At 36.0% G+C, this 25,985-nt stretch overlaps 2 protein-coding genes across 5 annotated transcripts in view; one reads left to right on the top strand and one right to left on the bottom strand.

The window, feature by feature from the left end:
• LOC138331400 (uncharacterized) overlaps positions 1–25,985 on the bottom strand; it is a 90,309-nt gene that overhangs the window by 48,259 nt on the left and 16,065 nt on the right. For all 4 annotated transcript variants that reach the window (XR_011209691.1, XM_069279014.1, XM_069278994.1 and 1 more), the window contains 3 exons: positions 13,720–13,982; positions 9,371–9,620; positions 6,701–7,682 (listed from right to left, as the gene is read on the bottom strand). Coding sequence is in view for 3 of the 4 variants with exons in the window: in XM_069279014.1 (XP_069135115.1) it covers positions 6,701–7,682; positions 9,371–9,620; positions 13,720–13,982 (1,495 nt within the window). In the remaining variant the exon portion in view is untranslated. The remainder of the gene's footprint in view (positions 1–6,700; positions 7,683–9,370; positions 9,621–13,719; positions 13,983–25,985) is intronic.
• Positions 7,330–25,985, top strand: part of LOC138330813 (uncharacterized) — a 37,747-nt gene continuing 19,091 nt past the window's right edge. The window contains exon 1 of the mRNA XM_069278353.1: positions 7,330–7,537. Within this exon, the coding sequence (XP_069134454.1) occupies positions 7,330–7,537 (208 nt within the window). The remainder of the gene's footprint in view (positions 7,538–25,985) is intronic.

The following is a 25,985-nucleotide window of genomic DNA, read 5'->3' as shown; positions in this document are numbered from 1 at the left end:
CGAATGTTTATATCTTCAGAAGCATATGATAAAATGCTCAATTATGGTTGATATCTTTATCATGTTACAGTCACACCCCTATAATAAACTGGTATGGATGAGGAGTCAGGGGTTGGGGGTTAGGGGTGGGGGTTGGGGGTGGGGGTTGGAGGTGGGGGTGGGGGTGGTACCCAATTCTATACACAAAGAAAATGTGGTCATAATTAATAGTCAAGTGGTCTTGATTACACAGGTCAAAGATTGTTGATAATGGTCATATGGGACCACATTAGACTATGTGGTCTTAATAGACAGGTGGCCTTTATACAGAGGTGGTTGCTATATAACAGATTTTATTGCTTATATGATTTTTACACACAACCAACCAATCAAATGGCATTTTGAAGCTACTATCATTTTATGTTCTTTTTTTTTCGTTTTAACTACCTTAAACCTTAATTTTTTACATACATTAAATCATTTTTCTGATGACTTTAACTCTCGCTGTTTTCAAATTCTTTTATATCTACTGTGACAATTTCAGGACAGAACAGCATTTACTGTTGACAGGACATCACACTTGATTGATCACTTCTAACAGTAACCACAAAATAATTACATTCTTAGACCTGGAGTATCTCTACTTTTAATGAATTAAGTTTTAGGTAAAATTGTATCGCTTATAGATTGATGTTTAAGTACACATATTATAAACCACAGCCCCCTGTTGTTGAATCTTAAAGGATTTGTGCAGCCAAATTTTTTTTTTTTTTTTGATAATACGTCAGGATATTGCTTTGGATGGATGAAAAAGTCCCACCCAACGAATCGCCTAGCTTTTAGCGCTATCGGTTGGTTTTGGTCGTGATTTACGGGTAGTGTCGACTACGGTTCAGAGATAATGAGCTAGGCGGTCACGTGGTCTTGTGATGTCAGAGTAGTCCGCGGCTACACAAGGTAAGCCTAGTACTATACATGTATACAGCATATATACACGTATACGTTAGATCTACAATTTGAGTTTTTCGAGTAAATGGTTATTCTAGCTTTATGATGTAGATATTTTCAGTTTCAAAACATTCAATTTACACCATTTCAAACATTCAAACAAGCGTTTATCTAACTTTAGATTAATTAATCAGTCCAATTTGATAGCGATATCAAAATGATGTTCGGATCAGTCTGGACTGAGATTAAGATAGCATATTATGTAAATTTCGGTGTAATAAAAAACAGTATAATGTAACATTATCTTTTTACGATTAAAATCCCAAAATTTAGCATGACTATATCTAGAATCCGTGTTTTTATTTCAAACTTCTGCCATAACGATGCAAACACGGCACAGTTTTTGAGTAAAAATAAAATGTGGACGGTTATCAGTTACGTGATATTGGAGTAACAATACCGAACTTATACCGAAAATAATATGTATATCTATATTGTTGCCTTTGGAACTTTATCCATAACGTTTACTAAAAAGCAGAAATACATCAATGATATTTCTGATATATGTTTTTAAATTACAGTATAAGTGTAGATTTAAATTCACTATTTCAAAATTATACTAAATCATTAAAATAGTATATTCATTGTCGATCCTTTTGTATACCATACCGAGATTCGTATAATCCAAAAAGTAACCACATATAGTGTTCAAATGAAAAATGAAATTACTTGTATACAGGTATTATAAATAGATATAATATCTTGTACCTTTTCAAAAATATACTTAGTGATATTTAAATAAGTATATTTAGTGTTGTAATGCTGTAACCCTTCTTGTATGACTATACTTGTAGATTCGAAACGGTGAAAATACATGCTTAGAATTTTTACTAATACCTTAGAAATTACGGGTATGCCACGATTCCGTAATTACAGTACTAGACTGGAAATATTTTTAAGGTTAAATCTTTAGTTGAAATAGTTCTTAGAACCATTTTTGTTTCAGAATAAGTCAACTTCCATTATTGTTTTACCTGTGTACGACACATATATATATATGTATATATTTAATATATATTCCTAGGTATGATCAGGGATATTTTATTTCCATTTGCTTTTACATGGAGGTGACAATAAAAAAATCTAGAGCATAGATGTACGGGGTTTCCATAATTCAAATCACAATTCAAATAACGGATGTCATAACCTGATTGACAGTAAGACAATAGCAAATACCCGATATAGTCCACCGAATAGCAAACTGCCCGTGGCCAGGTAGTTACAGGTGAGTTCGATGATTGGCGTGGTGTACAGGTAAACAACATCCTGGTCCAGGTATTACATAACCATCAAACCAAAGGCATGGCTAATAATATATTTACATCAAAGTATCTACTCGTATATCCAGGGGCGTAGGAAGCGGGGGGGCAGGGGGGGCAACTCCCCCCCCCGTTCCCCAGGACGGGGGGGCAAACATGTCTTTTTGCCCCCCCCCCATTTTCGCCGACTGAAATTTTCTAAAAAAGCTTATTTGAAAGAAAAAAGGGTCCTCCTGCACATTTTTCGTACTTCATTCTAGAAAATTTTCCGCTGCGCGGCGCATTTCCTAAAAGGTTCAAGCACATAATGTCAAACCTTAAATAGTAAAAATTCAATACACACAAACTAGACTAAAAATGTCCATCAAGGGATTCTATGTACTATTTAAAAAATGTCTCTTAAAAGATCAATTTGTTTATATGTCTTAGCGAGACAATTAATTCATTTTTTTCTGTTACACAACAATGTACCGATGGTGTGAAGCCAGTATATTCAGATCGAGTAGGGTTCCATAATGTTATGACGACACAATTATCATTTCTAAATGCAGGTAGCTTTAAATCGAAAAATTACCATGTTAAGAACGCTTTATAATCATTAAACTTTATCGTAAAACTCATCTCAGCCATTTTAAATCGTAATTTTTTTCCCGGGGGAGACCCCCCGGACCCCCCTAACACAGAATTCTCGCACCTTTGGGCGTTTGCAAATTCATCAAAATGCATCGAAAAACTCATCTAAGCCATTCTAAATTGTAATTTTTTCCCGGGGGAGACCCCCGGACCCCCCAAACACCAAATTTCTCGTGCTTTCGGGCGATCGCAAAATCATCAAAATACATAAAACTCATCCCGGGGGTCACCCTCAGACCCCTAATAAAACACCAAAATCTTGCGCCTTCGACGCTCACACGCTAATTTGGCCAATTTGCGTATTCGTTAATTTCCTTTGAGTGACCCCACTGTCTATAAATGTGTACAAGGATTAAATTTAGTGATATATGAAAAATGTACATAAAGCATAATCTCCTCCTGTAGGTGTGGCGGGGGGGGGGGGTTACAAAATATTGAGGACCTTTGCCCCCCCATGACGTTTCATCTTCCTACGCCACTGATATCGATTAAAAATTGAAAGCGACCGCACGGTCTGAAAAAATAGTTTGTTTTGCTTAATATCTCAATATTTAGATCTTTTAAAATATCAAAAATAAATGCTTTCTATCACATGTTGACTCTCACTCTCAATTTATTCGGTTAGCAACACACAACACAATGTTTGTAATGATCAATCATCGGTGTGTATGTACAGAAACATACATACATATATGTATATATGTTACATACATATATGTATATATGTTTCTGGCATGTACGTCAATATACTTTAATCAAGGATTTCGTAAATTGTTACGTAAAATTTCATTTTACAGTCCCAAACTTTGTAATTCACAATGTATCAAAGATACAGACTACAGGAAAATATTATCTAATTAAAGCTTATTCGTTGCTGAACTCCTCGACAAAAAATCCGAAACTTATATTTCTGTGCGGATTTTCTTTCATAATTACACGAAGATACCTGCTATTAGAGCATAAATTAGAGTATTTGAAACATCGAATTTCACTCTTTTAGTTATTTACATTCGAGCCAAAGTTATTGTACGATTAACTTCACTCAAAAGTAATTATAAAAAATCGTTGATCGGCTTTTCCTGTGACCGTCAATGTAAGTGATAGCACGTCAATTATAGTACAGCTATAAGCCACGGACTATTGTGACGTCACACGGTTTAGAGCTAGAAAATATGCATAATCGGGCGGTCAGAAGTTTGGACCTCGATATCGACGGTTTACAGGTTATTCCGGTCGCGCGCGGAACGGAGAGGTTTGTACACGTGCTAATAAAGCCATTTCCAGCATAAACTGAAATTATCATTTTTGACTGCACAAATCCTTTAATGAATACAAAGATGTATATTTAAGCAGAATCAAGAACTTACCATTACAGTTTTCTCACACCAATCCATTGTGAAGAAATATCAAACATACATCTAGCAAAGCTTAAAACCTAGATGGTTCTATAGGTATATAATATTCCTGATGAAATCTGACAAAATGAACATTTATGATAATAGTTTCCATTGTGTCTTCAAAGTGTCTTCAGAATGGCAAAACTTAAACAAGATTTTGTTTTGATATATGTATCAAATATAAATCTTTGAGAAACTTTTGGTATATGACATACATTGTCTTCCATATCCTAAGTGGTTTAGGAGATTGAGTCTGGGAAAAGATTATATCAGAATGAATGATATGTTCTATAAGTCTCCTGTGTCCCGACAGGGGAATATGACAGGAATCTCAAATAGCAATGCATTTTCAAATCAAAACTGATTAAGAAATTATCAGCAAGAGCTGTTGGAGAACAGCAAAGCTCGCCTATTCAGAAGAAGTTGATGTTCAAGTATTTACTATTTAAACATGAAAATATGACAAATTAACAGACTCAAAAACCCCCTAAAGGGCCCCAAATTGGTTGTATTATCACGTTCAGCATCCATACACATTAGGAAAATAAAATCATAAACATTTATGATGACTTAAGCTTAAACAATAGACAAAATAGAAACTTGCTCAAAAACTTTAACATGGAAATATGACAAATTAACAGACTCAAAAACCCCCTAAAGGGCCCCAAATTGGTTGTATTATCACGTTCAGCATCCATACACATTAGGAAAATAAAATCATAAACATTTATGATGACTTAAGCTTAAACAATTGACGAAACAGAAACTTGCTCAAAAACTTTTAACGTGAAATGGGACGCCAACGCTGACGCCGACGCCGGGGTGACAACATTAGCTGCCCCTATTCTTCGAATAGGCGAGCTAATTAATGAACAACAAGAGGCCCAGAGGGCCTGTATCGCTCACCTGGTTTGTAATGCCAAATAATTTTCTGAATACAGGTTCATTGTTTCTTTTCTGAAGGAATTTTAATATTAACCTCTAAATCCCCTATTGGGCCCCACCCCTCCAGCCCCCTGGGGGTCAGAGCCAAAATTTATACAAGTTCTGTTCCCCTTCCACAAAGGATGTTTCTGGCCAAATTTGGTTACATTCCAAGCAGAACTCTATGACTAGTAGCGATTTAAAGAATTTACCTCTATTTCCCCTATTGGGCCCCACCTCTCCTACCCCCGGGGGGTCAGAGCAAAAATTTATACAAGTTCTGTTTCCCTTCCCCCAAGGATGTTTGTGGCAAAATTTAGTTACAATCCATGTAGAACTCTATGACTAATAGCGAATTAAAGGATTTACCTCTAATTCCCCTATTGGGCCCTGCCCCTCCTGCTCCCTGGGGATCAGAGCCAAAATTTATACAAGTTCTGTTCTCCTACCCCCAAGGATGTTTGTGGCCAAATTTAGTTACAATCCATACAAAAGTCTTGGACAATTAAGTAGCAATTTGTAGAATTTACCTATAATTCCCCTATTGGGCCCCGCCCCTCCTGCCCCGGGGACCAGAGCCAAAATTTTTACAAACTCAGTTCTTATTCTCCAAAGGATATTTCTGGCCAAATTTGGTTACATTCCATGCAGAACTCTATGACTAGTAGCGAATTAAAGGATTTACCTCTATTTCCCCTATTGGGCCCCACCCCTCCAGCCCCCGGGGGGCCAGAGCCAAAATTTATACAAGTTCTGTTCCCCTTCCCCCAAGGATGTTTCTGGCCAAATTTGGTTACAATCCATGCAGAACTCTACGACTAGTAGCAATTTATAGGATTTACCTCTATTTCCCCTATTGGGCCCCGCCCCTCCTGCCCCCGGGGGGTCAGAGCCAAAATTTATACAAGTTCTGTTCCCCTCCCCCCATGGATGTTTGTGGCCAAATTTGGTTACAATCCATGTAGAACTCTATGACAAGTAGCGATTTAAAGGATTTACCTCTATTTCCACTATTGGGCCCCGCCCCTCCTGCCCCCTGGGGGTCAGAGCAAAAATTTATACAAGTTCTGTTCCCCTTCCGCCAAGGATGTTTGTGGCAAAATTTAGTTACAATCCATGTAGAACTCTATGACTAATAGCGAATTAAAGGATTTACCTCTATTTCCCCTATTGGGCCCCACCCCTCCAGCCCCCGGGGGGCAAGAGCCAAAATTTATACAAGTTCTGTTCCCCTTCCCCCAAGGATGTTTGTGGCCAAATTTGGTTACAATCCATGCAGAACTCTATGACTAGTAGCGATTTAAAGGAAATGTTGACGGACAGACGGACGGACGGACGACGGACGGATGACGGACGGACGGACGACGGACGCCGCGCCATGACATAAGCTCACCGGCCCTTCGGGCCAGGTGAGCTAAAAATTAACTGTGAGTGTCAAACAGTAGAAATAGAATGTAATCTGACAGCTACAGAATGATTCAGAGTAAAGGTAATCCTTACCTTATCAGCGTGTGTGAAGGAACCAATCTTGCGATAGCCCATCAGCTGCGGCTGGTTCTTCTGTTTCTGAGGGAGGGCCACCTCACCCGACTCTGAGGTCTGGCGTGGCTTCTCTAAGTCTACAGCCCTGGCCTCGATCACACCATCCCTCGCTGATGTCCGCGGGATTGATGGCTTTATCGAATGTCTTTCAGCAGGTATGGGCTTGTTTGTGATGGGGTCAAACTTATGCAGTGAACTCTGTGACCTCAGATTGAGATTATTGTTTGTGTTCGCTAAGTCCTGGTTGTCAGTGGCCGTTGCCGCAGTGTTGCCGTTAGGATCAAGGATTTCAGAACTGTTGGTGTTGGTGGCCTCCTGTGTGGCAGCGTTGTTGTAGTTGGCGTCCATTTTTTGGTCAGTGTAGGTCCCTGTACTTGTAGTCTCTACTGCCACGCCAGGCATGGTCTCCTCCGTGAACACTTCCTCAACGTCTTCCTCCGACGCTAGGTCGCCTAAACTAATAGCTTCTCGGTCTACTGTATGTTTGTTTCCTTGTTCAGTAACACTTCCAGATTCAAGAGATGTTTTACTTTTCAGAGATCGAGGAAGAGGCTGAGGTGCCCAAGGTTTAGGTTGCTGAGGTTCTGATGACTGAGATTGAGGCTGTAGGATCTCAGATTGTGGAGCTTCAGATTGCGACTGTTGTGAGCGAGATTTTGGTTGCAGAGAGTCAGGCTGCTCTTGATGAGATTGCGATGAAAGAGATTGGGGCTGTGGAGACTGCTGGACGGAAGTCTGTGATTGGGGCTGAGGAGAGAGGGAAGGAGGTTGGGGCGACAGAGAAGGTTGTGGAGAGTTAGATGATCTGAGATTATCCTCCGATTTGATGGTGTCCTCAGTGAGGGTGTCACTTGAAGAGGTGGCCGAGATGTGAGGTTGGGTGTCAGAAGTGTCTACGTCCTCATCTGTGCCCTGGGAACTGCTACCAAAATTCTGGAACCTGTACAGGAGAAATATTCTCTCATTATCATATCAAAGCAACAAGTACTTGTTAGAAAAGAGCTGGGATATTATTTATTATTCATATCTCATGCTTGTAACTCATCCATTAGCTCGGAAACATCTGTTGATTATTGGTTTTTAAACTGTGTTGTGAAACATTAGACAGAAATATCTAATACAGGAAAAAGGTTGCTGTACTACTTCTAAGGTTAGATTACAATACAGCTTTACTAGTTCTAAGGTTTGATTACAATACAGCTCTACTACTTCTAAGGTTACATTACAATACAGCTCTACTACTTCTAAGGTTAGATTACAATACAGCTCTACTACTAAGGTTAGATTACAATACAGCTCTACTACTTCTAAGGTTAGATTACAATACAGCTCTACTACTTCTAAGGTTAGATTACAATAAAGCTCTACTTCTTCTAAGGTTACATTACAATACAGCTCTCATACTTCTAAGGTTACATTACAATACAGCTCTACTACTTCTAAGGTTACATTACAATATAGCTCTACTACTTCTAAGGTTTGATTACAATACAGCTCTACTACTTCTAAGGTTACATTACAATACAGCTCTACTACTTCAAAGGTTACATTACAATATAGCTCTACTACTTCTAAGGTTACATTACAATATAGCTCTACTACTTCTAAGGTTACATTACAATACAGCTCAACTACTTCTAAAGTTAGATTACAATACAGCTCTACTACTTCTAAGGTTACATTACAATACAGCTCTACTACTTCTAAGGTTTGATTACAATACAGCTCTACTACTTCTAAGGTTAGATTACAATACAGCTCTACTACTTCTAAGTTTAGATTACAATACAGCTCTACTACTTCTAAGGTTAGATTACAATACAGCTCTACTACTTCTAAGATTTATACTGTATGTTGATGTATCCTCTTTTAGAGCAGCATCTATTGATGATATCACAGTAGATCTGGAGCAAACTAGGATGCTTACAATACACTACATACATGTGTAGAAACAAAGTGATTCATTTCTGTTGTTTGTATCTGAGGAAGAGGAAGTTGTATGTTGTTTTTTATATGTACTATTACATCAAGGCTTCAAATTGTTTCCTTAATCAAAATTGACTGATATATCCCAAAAGCATTTTTCTAGACTACAAGGATAGGATGGAATGGGGTACATTAAACAAGTATTCCATGTACTGCTGAAGCAATATATGTCCCTTGCTGATCAATAAGGTTTTACAGTGACCTTAAAATATTTGTAGGAATAATGACCTTTGTAGTTGACCTTTTGGCTCCAAATTCAATCCCAAGCTGAGATACCTCATGATTAAAAGCTATCGCTGTATGAAGCTTTAATAAAATCTGTTAACTAAGTTTGATATAATTTCCTATTGACAAGCTAGAATACCAATATCAGCAAGGAGTGTAACCCTGAATATTATGTAACACTTATCACAATTACATCATAAATCAACATAATATTACATAATACAGTATTCTTCTGAATCTCTTTATATTGCCACATGAACATGTTATCATTGGATCTATTTACTACTCTTCTAACAACTATAAAATACTGGTACATCAGCAAGTTGATTGGCTTGTGTAGTGGATGACCACTGCATCAATTAGTTCTTTATACATAATTAAGGGACATGTATGAGATACCGGTAAATTTTTTGTTACCTGGAGGGAACTTCAAGAAGTCCTTGTGAAGCCAATTGATCGTCAGGGTCCGGAGGATCGTTAATAAGTTCGATATTCTGTTCTGCTCTGGTCACCTGGAGCCTGGGAGTTGCTTCCTGGGCAGTGGGCTTCTTCACAACAAACTCTAGTGACTGAGGGACAGACTTGGCGGTGCGAAACTCCTGTCGCTTCTGCTGGGCGTTAATTATCTTATTAGCGTCCCCTAGTCTCAGTAAGTTACTGTCCTCACCTGAAGTAAAAACATAAACATGTTAGTCCTTAATAATTTTCCATTTTCTTTCCCATTTAACTGGGGTTACATACAACATGGTACTGCTCATGCACTGTAAGCTTATTAGAGAATTATCCCTTCCTCCAGGTATAAAAATATCTAAAGCTGAAAAAAATTTCAATGATATTTTTGGGTTGCAGCTACAGAGGCTGATTTATCTCCTTTACCCTGAAGGCACAAATGAATGCATCTATCTCTTTGGCTGGAATAGTCTATTACAAAATTACAGGAATGTACTGTATGAGTATTAGGTGGAATGGTACACAATCAGGATAAATGATTAATGAACTTTCTTTTGATGATTAGATAATGATTAATTACTAACTTTATTAAGTGCAAATGAGCTTGTAAAAAGATCACAATTTCTAGATAAGTATGTCCAGAGACCTATATAAGGTATGTCCCTAGGAGGGTATATCAGAGACATACATAAGGTATGTTCCTGACAGATCTAGTTACAGTGCCGTGTCACCTCAGCTCGTTCATCTCGCAGACCTTGCATGAGTCATAGAACAACCTCACATACAGCACCGAAAATAGAAGTCAAATTCTCAAGACTTAATCTTCTACAACAAACATAAACCTGTGTGATGCTTGGAATCTAATATAAGTTTTACAATAAGGCCGTTGGTCGGAAATGAACATTTGCATTGCCAATGACAACCGAAAAAGAATCAATATTTCTAAAAAGATTTATCAAATGATTGTTGGGATGAAATGACTACCCAGCATGCCATCCTCACTATAGGTGTTTGTTATTAGGGCTGGGTTGGGCTGTCAGTTTAATCATAACACCAAATCAGGCTTCTATTAAAATCTTTAACAAGAGATTGCCACTAAGCCCGACAAAAACATTCTCTGGAAATAGACTCGCGAATAGGAATCTACATATAGTTCCTGTGCATATTTAAGATTTCATACTGGTTTTTCCATTCATTTCTATCAGGGTTCCACAATGTGATCAGAAATGTTTCCCTATTGTGTGACAAATGATAATAAATGTTTTGTTAAAAAAGCATTTCTAATACAGTGACATTTTCTCAATGTTCATATTACATTAGACAATGGAAATTAATACAAGAATCAATATGTCTCACAATCATGTTAAAAATGTGTTGACGACTGTAAGAGATACTTCTACAATTTGTTAATGTAGGAGAACAGAAAATAAACAAGAAATGTCTAACACATAATGCCCCAACCCGGCCATATATCATTTAGGGACACCATGATGGGACAGAAAAAGATGGGACAGACAGGGTCAATATACAGTCAAACCTGCCTTAGCAACTTACTCTTCATGAAGACCACCTGCTTAAGGGAACATTTTCTCAGGGTCTCAAAAGGTCAATTTAAACACAAGTTTCTTTCTGTATAGTTACCACTTGGACCGTTAGTGTTCTTTATAGACAGGTACATCAACCTACATAATATTACAACATACATATAAAAACCTCTTCTCCTCAAGTTAGAGAAATATGGTGAACTCAACTATTTCATTCATGAAGATTATACTTAATTTTGAACTCTCAGCTATAGTCATAAATAACTGCCCTACCCAGTTTGAGATTCTTTGTCCTACAATGTCAAGACAATGACAAATTATAAACCGTTCAACCTATCATGTATTACACAGAAAAACAGACAAGACATCTTTTATTGTCTCCTCTATATTAATTTGATGACATAAAAGAATCTGTTGCTTTATAAATCAAAAGACATTAAACACGGATCATCAAAACATTTTCTATTGCAGCAATTTACTTCAAAACTTTGTTTTCTATATCAACTTTAAGATAAACCCCATTCCTTAATTATCCTGGAATTTAAGTAGGCCCTGGAGTGCTATCTTGTGCAGTATAAAATGAATTGAACCTATGACATTTAACATTGTGATCAATAGGAATAACATGGTGATGCTGGGATTGGTGCTCACAGCTATAAAACGCTGACATGACAGAGAAGCTGTTCAACTAATTGCCTTTAATTACTTCACTTTTCTATCATCCTGACAGCATAAAAACACCACTAATCACACAAAACAACTCCAGAGAGCTGATGTGGTAAGGGACAGTAAGCTTAGTTACAATGTAGCTCATAGGTGAGCTTGTGAGATAACAGTAAGCTTATGATGAGCCATAGAGGAGTTTGTGAGTGTACGAGATATTGCTGATCTTGCTGTCAAATGTTGTGAATTAAACAATCGTACAGGTCATTTGAAGAAAAAATTTAATAAACAATTCAAATTGTCAGTTTTTGAGTGAAAATTCATCAGAAAGGAAGTGAACTCATGAGCTTGAAAGTCAGTTTACGAAGCAAAAGCCAAATCAAGAGACTTAAAATAGTGAGACAAAAAATACTTTTATGAGTCATACTTGTGCTTCAAAACAGGAGATTACAAGCTTAAAATGTAAGACAATAAAGATTTGTAACAACAAGTGTGACCTTGTCAGATTCTTAAATGTTAGTACCTTACATTATTACATATACAAATAAATACTGATGGATGGACACCAGATCACAACATAAATAGTTAATATATTGATAGAATACACTTAACACTAAGGTTCAGATCTAGCACTTCACAGAATCTCCCAAAGGAATATTTTATAGTGACTACCACTGCAAGCAAGTTTTTATCTTTTGGGTTATACGCCTTTTAGAGATAAAAGTGAAACTACAATTCAATACTTTATAAAAATATCTAAAGATGAGAATCAACAGAAGGACCTAAAACACATATAATGTTTGGTAAACATCTAAGTACGAAATCCCTCAGGCTGATTTTATTTTACTGCCACAGCACAAACCTGAGCGGGGAATTGTTTTAAGCAGGATGACTGGTTTAACTGTGCTCACAAAATAGGCTTTAGTAGCACACAAACACCAGATGTGTCCACAACTGTCAAGTTGTAAACAGTGAATTAAAAAAAAAAGATTTAGTTTTGTTTGGTGTATTTTGCTTTACATCCTATTAACAGCCAAGCTCCTCCAGGATAACAGTTTAGGAGATGGAGAAAAGTTGGAAGTACTTAAGAGATTAAAATATTAACCAACATTTAACACAAACTTTTTTACCATCTGTTATACTATAAAACCAATTTAGAACCCCAGATTTTTTGGTCTGTATAAAAGGATTTGTCAAATCATTTTTAACATTGGATAAGATTCCACGTAATGATCAATGATACCTTGGTCTTAATGAATTTATACAGTTGAGTTAAAGCATGCAATCCAAAACATATTGGTTGGTAAATTGAGCAGGGAAATTCCCTTTTGAAGAAATTTGAGAAAAAGACCTTAAAATGTTGGTTCACTGCTAATTAGGAACTGTTCATGCCTCTCCAGGAAATGGATACACTCTAATAAACAATGATATAACAATGTAAATGCATATCGAAAAGAAGCGTCCTCAGGTTCTGGAATTACCTGTATAATATGTCATACATCTCCGTCGAAACACTGACCACATCCTGGTTGTAAACTAGTATTATCAACTGGGTCAAAATTAAACATGCTATGTTTTGTTATCTTTTATATTAAGTAATTCTATAGATATTTATTTGTAAGACATACTATTTTTACTATATCAGCTATATCCACAATCACCACTGTTATCAATTAACGGTAAATCATACATCACAAAACACATACTAAAATGTAATTAAGGAAAATAATCAAAATACACTAATTTGTTACTGGGGACTGTTATATTCATAATTTTTATTCACAAATTGCCAGAAATAAAAAAAATACAGCTATGAAATACATTTAAAGTCATAATATTGTAAAATGCTTTTGGTTACACGAATAATTTTTTTTTCAATTATCTTTTATGTTAAACAAATCGTAGAATCGACTTTTCCCATGTAAATAATTACCACAAAATTAAAGACACCTAAGAAGAATATTTAACCACAATGATTCAGTTCATTTAATTACAATGACATATTTCCATAATTTAGAAACACATCAATGTGACAGAACCTCTTGCACAATACCACCTGTTCAAGGCTTTACTAGCACCTCTAAATCCTGTAAAATCAAAACCACCTACCTGGAATTCCATGTTCACGATACTCAATCTGAGGAGCATCTGTTGCCGATACTGTAAAAGATTTTGGTCGTGTGGGTGTTTCGATGTCTTCTGGTCCCAAAAGAGTTCGACTGAGTGTCGGAGATCCGCCACTTACCGTGGCACGCCTCTGTTTTGGGTCGACCGTGCTCGGCTTTACATACTGCGGAGACTCTGAACCGCTCCGGAATACATCATTGTCTGTATCGTTTCCATCATCTTTTTCATCTGATGTTCTTTCTTCTCTGTTGAAACAAAAATTCCAATTAACTTTCTAGGACTGTTTGCAAGCAATCAATAACATCTTCGTCTGATGTTCTCCGTTGAAATAAGATTTTCATTAATTTTGCTGTGGCTGTTAATTAGTATCATATAGGTATACAATCAACTTGCATTTTGAGCCGCAGGTAGTATCCACAGTTACAACATTGTTGTATGTTAGAATGTATTGCATGGCTACAAGACCATCATAGTACTCTCTCGAGTCAGTGACATATACGATGATATCATGTGGTAGCACACGATGTTCTCTGCGACTATGTGGCCTCCACATTGATTTTTACTTAGGACTACACAAGGTTTTTAGCAAGAGGCCAAATAAAGCTCCGGATTGTAATAGATTACAACAATTAAATGGCTTATAAATGTTGGCTTACACACGAGATACAACCCTGCCTACTCTTTATCATTAAATCAGAGTGAAATCTATTACCATCTTACGAACATCCTACAACGAAAATAGCTACTAGTAACTTTAGTTATTGGAAACAGGAATACTTAGTGTTTGAGCATTCCAATCAAACAGTCTCAAAATACATGTGTGCAGCTACTCACAAATTTATCCCATTGTTTCAAGGATTAGTTCATTCTGTTGGAGATGATGGAAACGCTAACTTCAAATTGTTCATCATTATCATGATAGAAAAGAGTCTCCATGAGAAGTTCAAATTGATTGAAGAAGTAACTCAAGATGTTACGTAAAAAATGTTGGAACAAAAAACTCCCTTCTTCTCCCAGAGCACGACATACAAGTTGAGTTTACGATTTAATTTGTGCATTCTGAATGTATATTCCAGATAATTTGTACAGTATCTTTGCCAGCAGAGCAAATCGATACAAAAGAACTCCAAACCGAATACTTGGAGCAGTATATATCACCCATGGGACAACACTTTTTACACTCAAGTCTTGTTCCTGACGAAGGATTAGTGCTCCATGGCCATATTACCTAATAAAGCATCGGCAGAGATGCGAAGTATAACCCAACCAGAGATAGCAATACGTGCCATATTGTACAATTATGTTTAAGTTAATGGACAGGTCTGAGTCAGTTCCTTCTACAAGATCCTGCAGATCTAGCTCCTCTTATCCTACAGTCTGACGCTCAAATTGATGAGGACAGAGATACATATGTCTGGCCCTACCTTGTATTGGCTTTACAAAATCTTATACCACGCCTACCTTATATAGCTTTACAAAATTTTACCCCTACCTTATATTGGCTTTACAAAATCTGATTTTACCCCTACCTTAAATTGGCTTTACAAAACCTTATACCACTCCTACCTTATATAGCTTTACAAAATCTTATATCACCCCTACCTTATATAGCTTTACAAAATCTTATATCACCCCTACCTTATATAGCTTTACAAAATCTTATATCACCCCTACCTTATATAGCTTTACAAAATCTTATATCACCCCTACCTTATATAGCTTTACAAAATCTTATATCACCCCTACCTTATATAGCTTTACAAAATCTTATATCACCCCTACCTTATATAGCTTTACAAAATCTTATACCACCCCTACCTTATATAGCTTTACAAAACCTTATACCACACCTACCTTATATAGCTTTACAAAATCTTATATCACCCCTACCTTATATAGCTTTACAAAATCTTATATCACCCCTACCTTATATAGCTTTACAAAATGTTATTTCACCCCTACCTTATATTGGCTTTACAAAATCTTATTTTACCCCTACCTTATATTGGCTTTACAAAATCTTATATCACACCTACCTTATATAGCTTTACAAAATCTTATATCACCCCTACCTTATATAGCTTTACAAAATCTTATATCACCCCTACCTTATATAGCTTTACAAAATCTTATACCACCCCTACCTTATATAGCTTTACAAAATCTTATATCACCCCTACCTTATATAGCTTTACAAAATCTTATATCATCCCTACCTTATATTGGCTTTACAAAATCTTACAGAATCTTTATATCACCCCTACCTTATACAGCTTTACAAAATCTTATATCACCCCTACCTTATATAGCTTTACAAAATCTTATATCACCCCTACCTTATATAGCTTTACAAAATCTTATATCACCCCTACCTTATATAGCTTTACAAAATCTTATATCACCCCTACCTTATACAGCTTTACAAAATCTTATATCACCCCTACCTTATATAGCTTTACAAAATCTTATATCACCCCTACCTTATACAGCTTTACAAAATCTTATATCACCCCTACCTTATACAGCTTTACAAAATCTTATATCATCCCTACCTTATATTGGCTTTACAAAATCTTATATCACACCTACCTTATCTAGCTTTACAAAATCTTATATCAACCCTACCTTATATTGGCTTTACAAAATCTTATATCACCCCTACCTTATACAGCTTTACAAAATCTTATATCACCCCAACCTTATATTGCTTTACAAAATCTTATTTCACCCCTACCTTATATTGGCTTTACAAAATCTTATATCACCCCTACCTTATATAGCTTTACAAAATCTTATATCACCCCTACCTTATATAGCTTTACAAAATCTTATACCATCCCTACCTTATATAGCTTAACAAAACCTTATACCACTCCTATCTTATATAGCTTTACAAAATCTTATATCACCCCTACCTTATTGGCTTTACAAAATCTTATTTCATCCCTTCCTTTTTTCACCCCTACCTTATTTCACTCCTTTCCTATTTCACCCCTACCTCATTTCACCCCTACCTTATATTGGCTTTACAAAATCTTATACCATCCCTACCTTATATAGCTTTACAAAATCTTATATCACCCCTACCTTATAAAGCTTTACAAAATCTTATTTCATCCCTACCTTATAAAGCTAAATACAAAATCTTATTTCATCCCTACCTTATAAAGCTAAATACAAAATCTTACATTGCACTTGTATTAACAAGCTTATTTGCCAAACTGATTCATAAAAAGCTTTTTTTTTAGGTCAAAGATCAAAGTATAGGTCACAGTGAAATAGTTTCAGTATTCTATACACTATCTAATCTCCATGGACCAACATGTATGTACCGTGTAGGAAGCAATTATCGTTATATCATAGGAGACAAGCTTTTTTTATTAAGATAAGGTCAAAGGTTAAAGTATAGATCATGGTGACCCATGGTGACCTGGTATATGACACTGTCGAGCTGTACTGTATACAATACTGTACCAGTAAGTTTATTAATTAGCTGTCGTATAATAAGTGCAATCGGGAAAGAAATACAAGTTGCATACAATTTATATTTCTAACAGAAAACTGTCTTTTCTTGTTGCCTTCCATGGTAATTAATTTTCTGATGGCTGTTTAGTTACTAATTTCCGGCTACTTCATCACTATTCTGTCTCACCTAGGTGAATCCAAATACCAAGTATGAAGTTCCAAGGTCCAATAGTAGAGGAGATAGAGCCTCGACAACTGATTCATCAGGTCAAGGTATAGGTCACATTGACCTAATTTCAGTATCTGACATACAATCCCTCCCCTCTTGCTTCCCAGCAGGAGACTAATAATTATTATAATCAGGCATTGTTTTGCACAGATATTATTGTGTTAAAGAATTGTTATGCTAATTACACATTTTGTTCTAAAATGCTTGAATTTTGCAGTGTCCATGTGTGCAAAAATTTGAATATGCCAAAACCAATGAATTTTCAGTCAATTTTGATAGACTTTATAAGGCAATAACAACAATTTAAACATAACATTTCTTGTAGGAAACTTAATTTGGTCTCCCTAATTTGATTATCTAGAAACTGGTTGTTTTACGGAATGCATGAGCCATAGTTGACCTTATCTGGATATAGACAAGTCTGTGTAATTGTGTGGCGTCTCCATCCAACCTAATTAAATCATCATTAACTCTCCGACAGGAATACTCCCCTCTATGTATACTAATCACAGGTTTGTCCAGTGTTTATACAGAACCAGACGGTCCTGTTTGAGGATGCATAACTTACATCTATTTCAGGTCTCAATCAATCAGCCGACTTCTGTTAAACTGTCTGGTAAATCAATTTAATTACATAATAATATACCTGGACGAAAGCTTTAAATTATCACAACTAAAGAATCAAAGCTTGCTTTCTATTAGTACATGGAATTAAAAAAGAAATCTCGGATGTTAATCGTCAACCTTGTAATTGACACATCGCCCATACAGCTGTCAATTAAACCGCATGTGAATTTACATTTTGCATTGTGTATGTTATAATGTTTGGTCCGACATTGAATAGTTACATGTGGTATGCGAGCATGAGGTGTAGCCACATACTTCCTGTCGATTGGTCAATTTTCTGATGGTCAACACAATTAGAATTCAACTCAGTAATTGACCCCAGTGCTACCAAAATAACACTGATATTGAACTTTAAGAGTCACTATTTGTATTTTTAATTATTACCTGAATTCCTCGTGTACACAATCAGAATGCTGCATGTTAGTATATTATTTATTGACAAAATATATAAAAGACAATAGACCATTATCTTATTATAAAATACGTTTTATACCTGGGCACTTATTGGATTAAACATGGTATTTGCTTAGAAAAAACCACAAGGAGAACAAAAAGATAACGGTAGTATAGCGGTTGTACAGAAAGGTGATAGTATTGTTCTTCCAAATAAAACCACCATTAACAATCAATAGTCATGAATATTTACTGTCTGATCAAGATTCCATTCTGAGATTAAAAAAATCTATGCCATAGGCCACTCAGATCAGAGCGATACCAAATTGACAGGTCTTTTTGTGTCGTCATAAGCGAGCATGGGAGATAGCTATCATTTTATCAATAACAAGTAGTACTGTACAGACTTCTGTACAAATGAGGGATACAAATGGGTTTTTAGGAGAGAGCTAACAAATATATTGTAGAAGAAAGAGGTCCAATAAATAGTATATGCTATATGGGATAATCAATAAACCACAGTCATACACCTGTAATAGTGATATAGGAAACAATTTATGTTATTGAGGGTAAAAGGTAAAAATCTACAAAACAAAAATTTACTGCACACAAAAATAGGTCAGTTTACGAAAATAGGTCAACCTATGACCTAAATATAAAGGGACAAGTTCTGGTATATGTCAGAACAATCTGTTTAATCTTTAGATGTAGGTCAAAGGTCCAAACATAGGTCACAATGACATACATTTGAAACATGATTGCCACACTAATTACTTTATCAATGAGCCAACCAACTATTGAGATAGAGCAAGAACTTTTTATTTTGAAGTATGTTAAAGGTCAAAATGATTCATTCTCACTTAGCCAACATTCTGAAATTTACCTGTATTACCTGGCCAACATGTCAAGTTTTACACCTGAGTGAGTTTCAGCTATAGTCTGTTCTTACTTTCTAAGATAGGAAATATTTATAAAATATCCAAGTTGAAGATTAAAATGGATTTGTGTAGGAAAGTTTTAGTTTTAAAACTTACATTTTCAGGTAAAAAATAGATATATATTAATAATTCTATTAAAACTTTTTTCAAATTATCAATAACGGAACCTTCATTTCAAGATGGTACAACATACTTAACTCACTACTTTGTTTTACAAAATGATCAATTAGAAAAGTAAACAAAAAAAATGTATGATTTCCAATTTTAATTCTAAAAATAGTGTCTTCTGTTAATTCTAATAATTAATGCTTGATAGCCTTTCTATAGAACTGGTACATATAATTAGATGTTATTTGCATTAATTACTATCAATGCTGTTTTATCATCATTAAGTAGGTTGTGTGAGCAATAATGGTACATGTTTTCCTAATATATGAGATACATGTAAGTGTTATTATAATTGATTAATCGAAATAGTAAATTCTTACGTTAGTAGTGTTTTGAATTATGGATGTGAAATATGGGGATTTCATAAAGCTCCTGACATTGAAAAGGTACGAAGCAGTTTCTTTAAAAGAGTCCTTATTGTGAAGAAAAACACTACTAATGCTATGGTATATATTCAACTTAGAAGAGTTTCTTTATCTATTATCAGGAAAATTAGAAATCGAACAAAATAATCATAGCTGGATTTTTCAGTCGAGATTGGAATTAAACAATTGTGGTTTGGGCTATATATGTGATTTGGAATCGTTTCTTAAATCTGATTCTAATCTATTTAAAATCAAATTAGAAGATCTTTTAAGACAGGAATGTATTTGATAAATGATTCATCTAAAGGATATTTATACAAATATCTTATTTTTGTCAACCTTATTCAAATCAATCTTTTGACATTAAAGTTAAGAGAAACATAGAAAATTAGGTCACATTATTAGAAAAAATGTTATCAAAATTTAAGGTAGTTCCTTATATGTGAACTTAATTTCATTGCCCTATATATAATGAAATTACTGTATTCAAAATTTCTCTACATTGCAAAACACTTTACAACCTACAGAAACAAGTGGTTTGATCAGTTTAACTTCCTATTTACAGCCAAGGTCATTTAAGGACGTGCAGAGATTAGGAGGAGGAAGGCGGAGTACCTGGAGAAAAACCACAGCCCTGCAGTTAGCACCTGGCAACTGCACTACATTCATGGTTTCAAATTCATGTCCAAGAGATGGAAAGGGTTTAGGTAATGATGTGAAAATGCAGCCCTAATTGAGGATGAACTCAATATTATACAAAGCAAGACAAGAAGCAATCAAAAACACTCTATTTGTGTCAGGACTCAGACTGCGAGGCTCTCTTGTTCCAAGGACAAGCATTACCGGGGTAATACAACAACACTAAATAGAATGTATAGCCCTCAATAAAATAGCTCTTCATTTACACTTACATACACATACATGTAGATATATGTTTACACATGATACATGATCCAAAAACCTACATCTGAAATTAACATATTAGGTTTCATAATGTATACATATGTATGTAAAATCAAGATTCTAGATACAGATTCTATACAGATAAACAAAATATAATACTTTAACTTAATTCACAGATTCTCCATCTGATCTCACAATTATTATCCAGCCAGACTCTTTTCCATTCACAAACCTTATACACCATAAGATCCACGTAGTTGATCATCTTAAGCACCATCCTATGCCTCAGCATGGAAATAGTATCATAATTTACAACATACCTGTACACAAATTCCCTTTACATGTAGGTAAATCCCGAGTATGTATACACAGAAAAGTGTGTGAGAGTTACCTGTATTAATTACAACACCTGTAGTCTAAATCACTTCTGTGATTAGTCAATAGAAATCTTTACAAACACATCTAAAACCTCGATTAGGAAGTTTCTCTACGTGTTATCCCACACTGTTCCACTCGAGTAAATCATCTTTGTTCCACTTGAGTGGAGATTACTAAGTGCAGTTGACGGTGCTGCTCGTAACATCAAAATAAAGGTAATTGCTGTGTATCAGGATTTCCCATGTCTGACACATCGATGCATCTCTATCTACCTGTCAATGTTGGTCATACAGCTACTGACCACATAAAAAACTGACCACTGATGAATCATCAAATACTAATGCTGTTAGATTAAGTGCACCTGACATAGGTAAAACTCATTCTTACACTACTTACAAATTTAGTGTTACAGCAGGAGTAAGGATTTCACTTCGCAGTCCTGACAGATATATTATAACCATATTCTTTTACAAGCATCATTCACTTAATGAGCTTGATGTGGTTATCCCAACACCTTCATTGAAATATATAGAGAATGAATCACATATCTGTCATAAAACAGATTGTGTGAGATTTCCTTAAAGTACATGGAATATATTATATATAAAAAATGCCTTTGCTAGATTTAGATTCATATTGCTCATAAAAGCAAACTTAATTTATGTCCAAATAGTATTTTGGGCAAGATTTACTATGATCTTATACATAATAAAAAAGTTTAAATATTTTGAACAAATAAATATGCAATCATAAAAGATTGTAACTACTGTTACAGTACATAAGTTATTAGTTAACTACAAATTTGTTGAACATTATCTTTCCTCTTCAACATTTCAAATTTGTGGGACAAACAATTCTGACATATATTTCTGAATGTTTAATTAGATTTTTTTTACCAGAAGACATTGTTGTGTTGCATTATTGCATGTACACTACAGTGCAAATCAATTTAAGTGATTCATATGTACATGTATTACAAGTTCTATCACTATACCGGTAAATAGTTTGAAATCTAATTTATTTTCCAGACAAAAGAAGTGATGCTACCTTCTTAACTGGAAATTCTAAGCATGAGTTTATACTGTGCTCATATTTCTATCGTGTGTTTATCACGAGACATGAGAAGGAGAAGCTCTTGTATAAGGATAGGGGCACTTATTTTGTTAAATATGGGCCTACAATTATATATCATAATGTCTTAGAAAAGGGGATACAATATACTTGACCCCTTTGATGTAAAAAAACAGCTATAACATAGAGTTACAAGAACAACTACAGTACACAATATGGGTCATACAGAGTTGTGAAATGGTAGCAGGGTTCCAATTTAAAATGCACACCGACTGAGCTGAGATGCGAAGAGGTCTTCTATTTCCATGAGGAAAAGAACAATCAATGAATATTGTATGTCTCAATAATTCATGATAGCTTTTACATGCACAGTATGCACATTAGCCACTGTAGTAATAGGTAGCTAGAGATTACATGATGTGACAATTTCATTAGAATCAATACACCATAAATGTATGTGATAAATGCTATTATAGATACAAATAACGACCATTAGCAGTACCAGTATAAACTACAGATACTCTCCAATTTATAGACATCCTGACAGAAATTTCTAATTTTTATGACAAATCACTCTCAGAAGGGACATAAATATATATTTGTACATGCATTATAATCGAGTTATGTGCAGTTGCTCTGTACAATGATTTGGTTTGGGGATTTTTGCCATTATGGATTTTCAACACAGCACGACTGCAGCCTTTCATCCTGTCCTGTTCATTGAAAGAAATAATCCATTCTGATTTTTTTGTTTCATATATTTTTAAGGCATAGCCTGACAGCGAGCAATGATCATCTACACACGCGTTGTATCACTAATAGAGTACACATCCTATTTACAATTATCACAATCTGCATTACCTTATTTGGTCAAGCAATTAAACATAAATTTCATGTTTAACTCATCTTTTTCAAATTTTTGATACCATATTTGTCATAGAATCCCCATCCCCTTAAAATGAAGACAATCAATTAATTGATGGCTCAATACCCCAGTTGGCTCAATACCCCAAATATTATATATACAGCCATTTATAATCATATGGCATTTCTCCTTATTATCACATATATAGAGAGTGCATACAAGCAAATGTTAGGTGGGGTTTTTTTTTAAGTCTTCTTGTTCATTAAAACTGCCTGCTGCCTATTTGATCTAGAAATTTGTGATCTATTGTCTAACCAACCAACCATTCTAAATAATCATTGTCAAGCCCCTGTGCAGGTGGATGGCTTTTTCTGTACTGGATACACCATGTTATATCACAGATAAGTAATGGGCTGTAGTAAGCTTGAAGGACATATAGGTACAAAGGAACTACAACATGTAAAAGAGGAAGTCTGTATCATTTGTAATAACAGCTATATTTACAATAAACCAGGAAGCAGTAAGACTAGTAAAATGCAGGTTGAACTAAACAATCACAGAAGAAACATCTAAGTATTTTTCATCATACGGGTTGATATTTAAAAAAAATAAAATCTATCTTGGGACAAAATAAATCTGACCATGTTAAACCATATATCAAGTAGCCAATAAGTTGGAGACATGATATGTTAATCAAAATAAAGACTGGATATGTCTGGTACACATGCACCTCTCTGTTACCTTTAAATACAGTGTTTTTACCCATATCTTCATTGGGTAAGTTGTCAATTCTCCTAAGGTAACAGGAGTTATGGCCCTTGAAATTAATTTTGTGTTGAGAATTACTGATACACCAGGGTTCTCGTTAAAAGCCGATTGCTGGCAAAAACAGCCGTCTATTTCCTTGTTCACAACCGGCTATATTTGTCAGAAATAAATATTGGCCACTACGGGGGCCTATGACCCCCAACCACCTAATATTAATTTTCAAACATCTGTTAAAAAACTTGATGAGAACCCTGTACACATGTAAATCATCAAAACTGTCTCTTGGAAGTCTTTCAAACACCACCATTTCCAAATATTAATCACAAATTTTTATTATTGAAAATGTTAAAAAAAAAACCATTAACAAAACATGTAGTAAATGTATTAAAAATAAATATGGTTTGGTTCAGTATACTGATTTATCTATTATATTTCTTTACATTTGAGTCAAGATCTTTGAAGGCTCTGTCATGAGGAGATGACGAATAACCAAAGTATCCATGGAACAAGAGGCCCAGAGGGCCTGTATCGCTCACCTGGTTTGTAATGCCAAGTAATGTTCTGAATACAGGTTCATTGTTTCTTTTCTGAAGGAATTTTAATATTAACCTCTAAATCCCCTATTGGGCCCCACCCCTCCCGCCCCCAGGGGGTCAGAGCCAAAATTTATACAAGTTCTGTTCCCCTTCCCCCAAGGATGTTTGTGGCCAAATTTGGTTACAATTCATGTAGAGCTCTAGGACAAGTAGAGATTTAAAGGATTTTCCTCTATTTCCCCTATTGGGCCCCAACCGTCCTGCCCTCGGGGGGCCAGAGCCAAAATTTATACAAGTTCTGTTCCCCTTCCCCCAAGGATGTTTGTGGCCAAATTTGGTTACAATCCATGCAGAACTCTATGACTAGTAGCGATTTAAAGGATTTACCTCTATTACCCCTATTGGGCCCCGCCCCTCCTGCCCCTGGGGGACCAGAGCCAAAATTTATACAAGTTCTGTTCCCCTTCCCCAAAGGATGTTTGTGGCCAAATTTGGTTACATTCCATTCAGAACTCTATGACTAGTAGCGATTTAAAGGATTTACCTCTATTTCCCCTATTGGGCCCCGCCCCTCCTGCCCCCGGGGGACCAGAGCCAAAATTTATACAAGTTCTGTTCCCCTTCCCCCAAGGATGTTTGTGGCCAAATTTGGTTACAATTCATGAAGAGCTCTAGGACAAGTAGAGATTTAAAGGATTTTCCTCTATTTCCCCTATTGGGCCCCGCCCCTCCTGCCCCCGGGGGGTCAGAGCCAAAATTTATACAAGGTCTGTTCCCCCTCCCCCAAGGATGTTTGTGGCCAAATTTGGTTACATTCCATTCAGAACTCTATGACTAGTAGCGATTTAAAGGATTTACCTCTATTTCCCCTATTGGGCCCCGCCCCTCCTGCCCCCGGGGGACCAGAGTCAAAATTTACACAAGTTCTGTTCCCCTTCCCCCAAGGATGTTTGTGGCCGAATTTGGTTACAATTCATGTAGAACTCTATTACAAGTAGCGATATAAAGGATTTACCTCTATTTCCCCTATTGGGCCCCGCCCCTCCTGCCCCCGGGGGACCAGAGCCAAAATTTAAACAAGTTCTGTTCCCCTTCCCCAAAGGATGTTTGTGGCCAAATTTGGTTACATTCCATTCAGAGCTCTATGACGAGAAGCGATTTAAAGGATTTACCTTTATTACCCCTATTGGGCCCCGCCCCTCCTGCCCCCGGGGGGTCAGAGCCAAAATTTAAACAAGTTCTGTTCCCCTTCCCCAAAGGATGTTTGTGGCCAAATTTGGTTACATTCCATTCAGAGCTCTATGACGAGAAGCGATTTAAAGGATTTACCTTTATTACCCCTATTGGGCCCCGCCCCTCCTGCCCCCGGGGGACCAGAGCCAAAATTTATACAAGTTCTGTTCCCCTTCCCCCAAGGATGTTTGTGGCCAAATTTGGTTACAATCCATGCAGAACTCTATGACTAGTAGCGATTTAAAGGATTTACCTCTATTTCCCCTATTGGGCCCCGCCCCTCCTGCCCCCAGGGGACCAGAGTCAAAA

This window comes from Argopecten irradians, chromosome 1, assembly GCF_041381155.1.
Source record: "Argopecten irradians isolate NY chromosome 1, Ai_NY, whole genome shotgun sequence".
In the NCBI taxonomy this organism is placed as follows: Eukaryota; Metazoa; Mollusca; class Bivalvia; order Pectinida; family Pectinidae; genus Argopecten; species Argopecten irradians.
This window is presented reverse-complemented; position numbering and strand designations above follow the sequence as displayed.